The sequence below is a fragment of the Lycium ferocissimum genome, chromosome 8 (assembly GCF_029784015.1).
Source record: "Lycium ferocissimum isolate CSIRO_LF1 chromosome 8, AGI_CSIRO_Lferr_CH_V1, whole genome shotgun sequence".
NCBI classification, from domain to species: Eukaryota; Viridiplantae; Streptophyta; class Magnoliopsida; order Solanales; family Solanaceae; genus Lycium; species Lycium ferocissimum.
The window spans coordinates 21,448,641-21,459,888 of NC_081349.1; the positions used below are offsets into that span (position 1 = coordinate 21,448,641).

Here is an 11,248-nt window from a genome sequence, read left to right on the forward strand (position 1 = left end):
TAGGTCTAAATCCATAATATGTACAACATGTTTAAGTTGTATGTTAATTATATAGGAGTAGCTGTGAATTTTCATTTATGCAAAGGTTTCAGTTCTCTCGGTTAAAACCATGGCATAGGCTTATATCTAAACAATGTCTACATAAACGAGTAGTTGAGTTAAGGTTAAGATCTAGCCTTTAAAATGACTTATATAACACTCCTTTGAACTCTCTGGATTTTAGTTTGTGCTTGCAACTACGTTTCCCGTTTGTTTCTCTTTGCATCTTGTTGGACTCTGCTGGTTATGCTCTTTAAGAATTTGTCTTTGTCTATTTGTTTTTCCTTATTGAATCTGCTCATTTCCTAATCCTTTATATTTTTCTTTTCTTTGTTTCATGATACATTGGAGCACTCCTGAGTCTAGCGTCGAGACTCGACATCATCGCTAGACCTGAGATTTGCATTCGCATCTTCAGTAGCACTCTCACCCTCTCAAAATGCACCCGAACAGAATACAAAGAAGGGGAAAATAAGCAATGGATATTCCCTCCTATCGTGTCGATCGAGTTTTTGCTTTACATCATTCTTTTCATTTCTCTTGGCTTCTAATATGTTCTATTTCCTTGCACAGACCCATTTAAATTAAGAGTACTTCAGGTAGTTTATCTTATGGGGTAGTTTAGAGGTTGCGGATTTTAGAGCCCGAGACATTTTTTTTGAAGTAACATATTAAAAGCTCATCAGTTCAACCTATTTTCTTCGGTTCAGGATTTTTGAGTATCTCTTTGCAGGCTTAAAATAGAAATTTATCTCTAACTATGCCTTTGTTAATTCAATCGCTCTAACTGAGGAGTTTAATCGAGTAAATATTTCAGAAGTTTTGCAACAATCTCGAATAATAATGTTAGTTTCAGCAAGTATCGAAAGAACCATTTGCAAGTTAAAAAGATTATCATTGCTCTGTTTCTCTAAACATTAAGGGTACTTTTTTTTGTGTATGTGGTCAAACATTTATTTCAAAAGGTTCACATTTTTAATACAATTTTCTATACGTTTAGGATAAGATTTAACGTTTAATCACTTTTTGTAACTGAGTTAATTACTATTGCTGCTTGATGGTAATGTCTACTTACGTTTTTCTTTTTCTTTTTTTTTGTTTCTTTTTACACATTAATTTCAGCTAGTATACTAAGTACTAAATCCATTGTGTTATCTAGTGTAATAATTTTTTTTTAAAATATCTAAATACTTAGTGAAGAATATCTTTCCTTATTTTACTTATAAAATATTAATATACTATATTTTGTCAGAATTTCTTATATTAACCTAAGTTTGGTCGGTAACCGTATTTGACGGATTCTATTGGATGCCTAAGACCTTCCCATTAGGATATTTAGAACCCTTACCTAGAATTTATTAGGTTAGTAAGACCTTTAAAATTGGAGGTTAGCATTACCTTAGTTAAATTAGGTGTCCTAATTCACCGTTAAAATAATTAGGTAGCGACTCCTTAAGTTAAATAATTAGGAATCACCAATATGTTGTACTCCGCTCTGACCCGGTTAAAATGGGGTATAACAGTAGCCACAATGGATTGTTTTGTAGATCGCCAAGATATGACAATACCCCCACATGCAAACACATAACTTGTTTGAGATCGAGCTTTGTGTGAGTCAGATAAATACCCTGCATCGGCATAACCAAAAAGATCGGGACTGCAATTGTTAGAATAAAATAAGCCCATATCGATAGTCCCTTTTAGATACCGCAATATGTGTTTGATTCCGTTCCAGTGTCTCCTGGTTGGAGCATAGCTATATCTTGCTAGCAGATTAACTGAAAATGTTATGTCTGGCCTTGTAGTATTAGCAAGATACATTAGTGCACCAATCACACTAAGATATGGTACTTCAGGACCAAGAATCTCTTCATTCTTTTCTTGAGGTTGAAACGGATCTTTATTCACATTAAGTGATCGGACAACCATCGGAGTACTTAATGGATGTGCTTCATTCATGTAAAATCGTTTCAACACCTTTTCTGTATAGGCAGATTGATGGACAAAGATACCCTTTGTTAAATGTTCAATTTGCAAATCAAGACATAATTTTGTCTTTCCAAGATCTTTCATCTCAAATTCTTTCTTTAAATAATCAATTGCCTTTTGAAGCTCTGCTGAAGTTCCAATAAGGTTTATGTCGTCAACATAAACAACAAGTACAATGAACTCCAATATTGTTTTCTTTATAAAAACACATGGGCAAATGGAATCAATTATATAACCTTCCTTCGATAAATACTCACTAAGGCGATTATACCACATGCGTCCTCATTACTTCAAACCATACAATGCTCTTTGCAATCTAATTGAGTATATATCCCGAGACTTTGAATTATATGCTTCAGGCATCTTGTATCCTTCAGGGATTTTCATATATATATATATATATCTCACTATCAAGTGAGCCATAAAGATAGGCTGTAACCACATCCATCAAATGCATCTCAATTCTCTTATATGGACAGCGAAACTAATGAGATAACGTAATGTTATCGCATCCATAACCGGTGAGTATGTCTCTTTATAATTGACACCAGGTCTTTGTGAAAATTCTTGTGCAACAAGGCGTGCCTTGTGTCTCTGTATTTCATTTTTCTTATTTCTTTTACACACAAAGACCCATTTATAACCAACAGGTTTAATACCCTTAGGTGTTCGGACTACAGGTCCAAAAACTTCGCGTTTGGCAAGTGAATTCAACTCTGATTTAATTGCTTCTTGACACTTTGGCTAATCACATCTTTGTCGACATTCTCCAATAGATTGAGGTTCAAGATCCTCACTATCTTGCATAATTCTTGTTGCAACATTATATGCAAAGACATAATCCACCCCTATTTCTAATCGATTCAAATTGTTTCCATCATCAATTGGATTTATTGATAGTTCCTCATTTTCTTAAGTCTCACGCTCATTGACCTCTTCAAGTATCATAGGATTGCTCAAATCATGAATTCCTTTATGAGATTCTTTCATAGTGTCGTCTTGTCCGTTTGTTTTTCGTTTTCTAGGATTTCGATCCTTAGAACCCAATTGTTTACCACGCTTCAGGAGTGCTTTGGACTCATTAGCTACGACACTAGTAGATGGTCCCACAGGGACATAAATCCGAACTGGAACATTCTCTGCAGGGATATGTGATTTGATAATTCTTTTCAAATCTGTAAATGCGTCTGACATTTGTTTTGCTATTTTCTACAGGTGAATAATCTTTTGAACCTCTTGATCAAAAATAGAAGCACGTGGATCAAGATGAGACAATGATGGATTATTCCACAAAATTTCTCTTCTGATTTCACTATTTTCTCCCCCAATTTTGGAAAAAGTGTCTCATCAAATCGACAATCTGCAAATCGAGCAGTGAACAAATCTCCCGTCAATGGTTCAAAGTAGCAAATAATGGAGGTTGATTCAAACCCAACATATATTCCTAACCTTCTTTAGGGACCCATCTTAGTACGATGTGGTGCTGCTACAAGCACATATACAGCACATCCAAAAATTTTGAGGTGGGATATATTATGTTCTTGACCTTGTCAGTCTGAGACGAACAAGTGTTGCTGCATGCAAAATTGCATGACCCCAAACAAAAGTGGGCAACCTTGTTTTCATCAATAATGGTCTTGCTATCAACTCTAGACGTTTAATAAATAATTCTGCAAGACCATTTTGAGTGTGAACATGAGCTACAAGATGTTCAGCTTTTATCCCAATTGATAAACAATAGTCATTAAATGTCTGGGATGAAAACTCAACAGCATTGTCAAGGCGAATAGACTTAATTTGATTTTCAGGAAACTGTGCCCGTAATCGAATTATTTGTGCCAATAATTTTGCAAACGCCAGGTTGCGAGATGACAGTAGGCACACATGAGACCATCTAGAAGAAGCATCTATTAGGACCATAAAATATCTAAATGACCCACTAGGTGGGTGAATAGGTCCACAAATAACCCTTGTATGCGTTCCAAAAATGCAGGAGACTCAATCCCAACTTTTGTTGGTCATGGCCTAATAATTAACTTGCCTTGATAACAAGCAGTACAAGAAAATTCATTATTTGAAAGAATCTTCAGGTTCTTTAATGGATGCCCATTTGAATTTTCAATAATTCGCCTCATCATTATAGATCCAGGATGTCCCAGTCGATCATGCCAAAGTACGAAAGTATTGGAATTAGTAAACTTCTGGTTTACAATAGAATGTACCTGCCTCAATTGCACTAATTTTTTTCCAATGTAAGCCAGAAGATAAAGCAGGGAGCTTTTCTATAACATATTTCTGGCCCGATACGTTCTTGGTGATACTAAGATATTCAAGATTCATCTCGTCCATTGTCTTAATATGATATCCATTTTGGAGGATATCTTTAAAACTCAATAAGTTCCTTCGAGACTTTGGAGATAACATGGCATCGTTTATAATGAGTTTTGTTCTCGTAGGCAAAATTATGATGGCTCTTCCGGAGCCTTCAATCAAATTAGTACTACCAGAAATCGTAGTAACATTTATCTTGCCCATGAGTAAATGAGAAAAATATTTCTTGTCTTTGAAGATCGTTTTGCGTTAGAGTAATCAATCAAACAAAATGTCTTCACAATTGAATTTTAATTCATACTCATTTTGAGAAATATCCATATCTTCAAATGACATACATAAATAAAAGTAATAGTAAATATTACTACTATCATTTGAAAACCAAAATGTTTAATATATAAAACCAGAAATAGGCATAAATACGGGACTAGACTAGTACTATGATTACATGATCTTTTACTACTATGATACAAACGGAAATAAGCAGGAAAACGGAAATAGACTAGTACTACGATTACACGATCTTTGTTTGCTTACTACTAGCAAAAACTAAAATTAAGCAAATCAATCATCCTTAACAACAGATCCACCACCAATCAAGTGATCTATTTTTCCTTCAGGGTGCTCGGAAAAATCGGCCACATCCAAGTGAGTAATATCAACTTGATCCTCAGAGATAAAATTAGCTTCAGGATTTTTCTCTTTCTTCTTTAGTGATGCTTGATAAAGCTCAACCAAGTGTTTTGGCATACGACGTGACCAGTGTCCTCTTCCATCGCATCGGTAGCATCTATTTTCTGAGCCACTTGTTTCTACCACTTCACACTTCTCATCTTTATTTTTCCCTTCTGGTGGTGATTCTTCTTTGATGAATAATTAGCCCCAGGGAAAGAATTTTGATTACGACCACGACTGGGGCCACGACCTTTTCCGCATCCAGAGTGGTGGGAGTGCACCTCATTCACTTCAGGGAATGGAGTAGTTCTAGTAGATCGATTCTCGTGATTCTTCATTAACAAATCATTATTTTGTTTAGCCACAAGAAGATTAGAAATCAATTCAGAATACTTCTTGAAACTTTTCTCTCGAAATTGCTATTACAGGAGCACATTCGAGGCATGAAAGGTGAAGAACGTTTTTTCCAGCGTATCAGAATCACTAATTGTTTCTCCATAGTGTTTCAATTGAGAAATAATTCTGAACATCGCAAAATTGTACTCAATAATTAACTTAAAGTCTTGTAACATTAAATGAATTCAATTATACCGTGCTTTTGGAAGGATGACCATCTTCAGGTGGCCATATCTTTCTTCAAGTTATTTCACAAAATAAATGAATCCTTGATGGTGAGATATTCAATTTTAAAAATTTCATCAAGGTAATGACGCAAAAATATCATTACTCTAGCACAATATTGCTTGGATGATTTATTTTGATCTTTTATGATATCTTAAATGAATTTCAGCATTTAATACCCATGACAGATAATTTTTGCCCGAAACATTAACGGCAACAAACTCAAGTTCTAAATTAGCCATAATTATAGAGAAGAGAAACAACCGTATCTTAATCTTCAAAATAATTTCTTGAGATGTTTCTTCAGACAATAAAATACCGTATTATAAAACTATATAATTAAAAATAAATAAGAAAAACAAACGAATAACTTTATACAGAGAAGGAAAAAATTATACTTCACTTCTTGATAATGTTCCAAATGAAAAGGCAAAAATCTCTATTTATAGAAAAATTTTGCCTATCAATCTTCAACACACAACTTGTGCAAATTGATTTACAGTTTGCTACAATTAAACTACAACTTACAATACAACTTACAAGTGCAAACTGCACTCACACTTTATGAACAAAATAGTACAAGTTACACTTCTAATAATACATCCAAACAACAACTAGCTAAGTAGTTCATAATATGCCAGAAATTCTTAAACATTCCACTTATATTTACAGGAAATGAAGAAAAACATTTTATCATAAGTGTAGTTGGCAGAATGGCACATGGTTCCTTGCCCACAACCGTCGAAAACCAATAAGAATTTGTGCCCATCATTTCTTGTTGTAGTCCGTCAGTGCTTGTATGATCACATCCCACAACAGTACGATGCAAAAATTTTGGGCATCTCCTTTGAGCATTGCCACACTCAAAACTGGTCACCAGCATCCTATGATGCAAAAACCATTGAAAGCAACAATTTTTGCATCGATTAGTCAGAGAGAAAATACTTTCTTGAAGTAGTTTTATCTGCAGAAACGGTTAGCTCCGTGCATATGCAAGCTTGAGAAATCAAAAAAGGGATTTCTGTCTGCCAAATTTGCATCCAACTGAGCTGTCCTTGAAGTTCTGGGGTTATCATAAGCCAAAGAAGAACCACAAAACCATAGTGGAGACTCAAAGTTTTGTTGTTGAGAGAAGCTAGACCAATTACAAGTTTCAAAGCCTTGAGCCATTTCCCAAAACATGCTTTGTAACTCCTCCATACTATAATTTTTGTCCTGTTTGAAAGAATTTGCAACGAAAAAGAAAAAATCAAAATCAAATCAGTCACCCCTCAACAGAACAAAGCGGGTCCCATAAGTAAATAATTAAGGGCAGAATTAGGGCTTTAACATACAAGTTCTGTACAACCTATTCCCTTTAGAGCCGGTTTGGATTGACTTATAAGTTGTTTATAAGCTGTTTAGTGTTTGACTGGTCTAACTTAAAATCATTTTGTGCTTAAAATAAACTTAAAAAAATAATTGAGTCCGTTTAATTTAGCTTATCTAAAATAGCTTGTAAGTTTGAAAATAGCTTATTAGCCAAAAAAAAAAAAAAATTGGGTAAATAAGTTGATCTACCCCAACTTATTTTTTTTTAGCTTCTAAACTGCTTAAAATAAACTCATCCAAACAGGCTCTTAATCTAAGAACCTGTTAGGCCATAAGAATTATTCACTTTTGTCCGAATTTTTTGTTCACTTTTTTCAGAGATTAATATTTGGCCATAAAAATTCCCAACACAACTTATATTTAAAATTTAAAAAATAAGAAAAACTTATTTTTTAAATTTTTCACCTTTTTCACAATCAAAACAAATACATTTCAACAAAAAAAAAAAATACTATTTACAAAAACTAATTGCGAAAACTATGACCAAACGCTACTTCTACTTCAACTCCAATTCTAAAATTCCAATTTTTTTTTTTTTTAATTTATATGGCCAAACGCCTACTAACTTTGTATGTGTTAAGAAATGTTCCCAACACAACTTATATTTAAAATTTAAAAAATAAGAAAAACTTATTTTTAAAATTTTTCACCTTTTTCACAATCAAAACAAATACATTTCAACAAAAAAATATACTATTTACAAAAACTAATTGCGAAAACTATGACCAAACGCTACTTCTACTTCAACTCCAATTCTAAAATTCCAATTTTTTTTTTTTATAATTTATATGGCCAAACGCCTACTAACTTTGTATGTGTTAAGAAATGTTCTATATCTGGAAAAAAAAAAAATTAAATTCAAAACCCAATTATTATGAATTAACTCATTGTCCTAAAATTCAATTAAAAATCTATAAAGTTCAAATCTTGAATTCGTCCGTAATCATTACCCTATTAGAAACATGTCCTCTCAAAAAGCACTTAGTCCTCATCTAAGGCCAATGAAGCCACAAAAGCCAAAGGCCCAAGCCTTGGTCGACTTAAGACTTAGAAGTACGCAAGATAGATCCTATTTGGATGGGCTTTAAAAAAAATTGGGATAGCCCAATTTATTTTTTAACTTATAAGCTATTTTCAGCTTATAAACTGCTTTAGATAAACTAAGATAAATGAATCCAATTAATTTTTTAAATTTATTTTAAGCACAACATGACTTTAAGCTGGCCAATCAATTATTCAAAAAAACTAAAAACAGCTCATAAGCAACTTATAAGTCAATCCAAACGGGCTCATAATTTATTTTAATTGAGCACAAAAAACACCAAGCCACTTATCCCTTTTAAATAGGTTCGTTATCCAAGATAACATATAAGGCAGCTCAGGACACAAACCACCTAGGGAAGGTCGGCAGGACCGCACTCTAAGAGGTTGTAATATAGCTATCTTTCAGATAATCTAAACTAGCATAAAAATTCTTTATATTATGGTGCATATAAGATCACAACATAAGAGTTCCTTCGATAAATGTTCTCACATTCATTAGCAAGAAAGTATATGAAGAAGATAATACATACCTCTTTCCTTGCATCTTCCATTCGAGATACCATTTCTTGCAGAAAATCACCAAATCCCTGCAAAATAAAAAACCAGCACATAGAGACACTCAATGAGTTCCAAAAACAGAAACGTATCGTCCAAACTCAAAAAAAAAAAAAAAAAAAAAAATTGCATACCTCATCCTCATCTTCTTCAGGGTCATACAAGCCTGCATCATACATCATTCTCTTCTTTTGATCTGACAACACTATTGAAACATAAAAATAAATAAAAAAATATACATTAGAAATGACATTAAATTTTTTTTTTTTTTTTTTTGATAAAAAGGGCATTATGGAATTGAAAAATAGCAACTTTACCTGAATATGCTTCTTGAATTTGCTGAAACTTCCTCTTAGCTTCACCTAATAATGATGGTGTCCTTGTCCATTTATCAGGGTGCCATTGCTGCAACCAAAATCACCATTTCCATTATCAATCAGATCCAACTACTCTCATAATAACAAAAATATAATTTTTTTTTTCCTCGACGTACCATAGCTAGCTTTCTATAAGCCCTTCTAATTTCTTCATCAGAAGAGTCTACATTAACACCAAGAACACTATAATATGATGGTTCCATCTCCATAACCAAAATTCCTCAAAAGGGTATCCTCTAATTTCAATATTTAATTAAAAAAAAAAAAATCAAGACTTTAAGACCCCCTCAACTCTTTCACTTTTTCTATATCTCAAAATCAAGAAAATGTGACATGAAAAGGCTGTTAAATGAATCCTATATATAGTAAGATAATTTGAAAGGTCGGTGATAAGTGGGTCCAATGGAACTTTGTTTGTTACAAAATATCTATGACCAACAAAATATCTATGACCTAAAAAAAGTAGTAAGAGGCTAAAAGCTTCCATTGGGTTCTAAGATAGAAAGTACAAAGGTTCAAGAAGGTTCTTGAAGGAAAAATGCGGTTTTTAGGGTATACGTGGTTTGATAATTGTAAGAAGATATTTTAGTTTTGTGAGTTGAGATATTTTGTTTGGAAATTTCTGGCGAACTTGAGGTGTTTATGACTTTTTGGTCCCACATTTGGATAATGATTGGGCACAACAGATATTTTGGAATGACGTGTCCACATAAGTTTACTTTTGTTTAGACCTAATCATGTACTCTTCCGTTCCATAATAAGTGATTTTTTAAATTCATACATTCACCTTATAAAATTATTCACTCTTAAAAAAATTAAAGTGTTTTTACTAGCTTACTCTTAATCAAATTTTACTACTTTCTAAAAAATAAAAAAGTAGTTAGCGAATCTTGACTATTTAAATAAGGATAATCTTGGAAGAATCTGTCCAAAGTTTTATTGAATTTCTAAAACGCCACTTACTTTGAAAAAAATTAAAATGCCTAAAACATCACATATTATGAAATGGAGAGAGTATATTTCTATTTTACTACTATATATAAGGGCAAACTTAGGGACTTTTGTGGTCCTCACAAGAATTTTCAAATTTTTTTAAACTTTTTAATTAATTACTTTTAGGTCCTAATCTTATTTATTTAAGTCAATTTTTTTTTTTTTTTTTGTTTTCAAGGTCTACTTTTCAAAAGCTATCGAACCTCTTACCTCATTTTTCATGTTCTTTGGTTTTCTGTTTGGTGCTCGATATCCGCATTTGAACCCAATTAATCCAGATAATTCGCACTGTATCGCGCCCATTGGGGGGGAATCGTTCCCTCCAAAGATTTTTTCCATATACATGTTCGAACCCCTAATCCCTAATTAAGGGCAAACTTAGGGACTTTTGTAATCCTCACAAGAATTTTCAATTTTTTTAAAACTTTTTAATTAATTACTTTTGGGTCCTAATCTTATTTATTTAAGTCAATTTTTTTTTAAGGTCTACTTTTCAAAAGCTATCGAACCTCCTACCTCATTTTTCATGTTCTTTGATTTTCTGTTTGGTGCTCGATATCCGCATTTGAGCTCAATTAATCTAGATAATTCGCATTGTATCGCGCCCATTCGGGGGAAGCGTTTCCTCCAAAGATTTTTTTCATATACATATTCGAACCCCTAATCCCTAATTAAGGGAGGAGCAGCTCCATCCGCTGCACAAGTTAAATTATGTATTTATCTTAAAAGTTCATTAACTATGTATAGATTATTTATTTAGAACTAAATAACTTCAGAAAATTGGGATACATAACTTATAAATGTTAAATTCTGGCTCCGCATTTAATTTGAAGTAAAGAATTTCATCAAAATGGAAGTTAAAATATTAAAGGAGTTGAATGAAAGTTTTGCTTTCATATATTGAAAATATACTTATATGAATTTTAATTATTACTAACGTAATTACCCACTTGTAGGACTACAATGGGTATATGGTTGTTGTTGTACACTTGTACTAACACAAATTATATTTCTTTAATTAAAATATCTACTTTTATATCTTAAATTTGGGTCCGGACTTAGGACGGGCCTCACATAACTAGTATATATATAAGTGGGATGGAGGGATGAACACCGCAATATCACATTGTACAAAAAGCTATCTCAACTGTACTTAAAAGGTAGGCCCTTTTAATGAATTTCTTTGCTTTCTACTGTGAACACGTGTATAGCACCACTGTTTTGACAAGCCACGCGTACTCTTCATTCCCCCA

At 32.9% G+C, this 11,248-nt stretch overlaps 1 protein-coding gene across 1 annotated transcript; it reads right to left on the reverse strand.

The window, feature by feature from the left end:
• Positions 1 to 6,340: 6,340 nt before the first annotated feature.
• On the reverse strand, positions 6,341 to 9,425 carry LOC132066712 (uncharacterized). Its single transcript, XM_059459948.1, has 5 exons — positions 9,119 to 9,425; positions 8,943 to 9,030; positions 8,760 to 8,830; positions 8,601 to 8,657; positions 6,341 to 6,870 (listed from the first exon to the last, which is right to left on the reverse strand). The coding sequence occupies exons 1-5, from the start codon at positions 9,209 to 9,211 to the stop codon at positions 6,616 to 6,618; spliced, it is 564 nt and encodes a 187-aa protein (XP_059315931.1). The 5' UTR covers positions 9,212 to 9,425; the 3' UTR covers positions 6,341 to 6,615.
• Positions 9,426 to 11,248: the final 1,823 nt, after the last annotated feature.

Coding starts and splice junctions, on each gene's coding strand:
- LOC132066712 (XM_059459948.1), bottom strand. CDS start 9,211: ATGGAGATGGAACCATCATATTATAGTGTTCTTGGTGTTAATGTAGAC. Junction 9,031..9,118: donor CTTATAGAAAGCTAGCTATG/GTACGTCGAGGA, acceptor TTTTGGTTGCAG/CAATGGCACCCTGATAAATG. Junction 8,831..8,942: donor AATTCAAGAAGCATATTCAG/GTAAAGTTGCTA, acceptor ATGTTTCAATAG/TGTTGTCAGATCAAAAGAAG.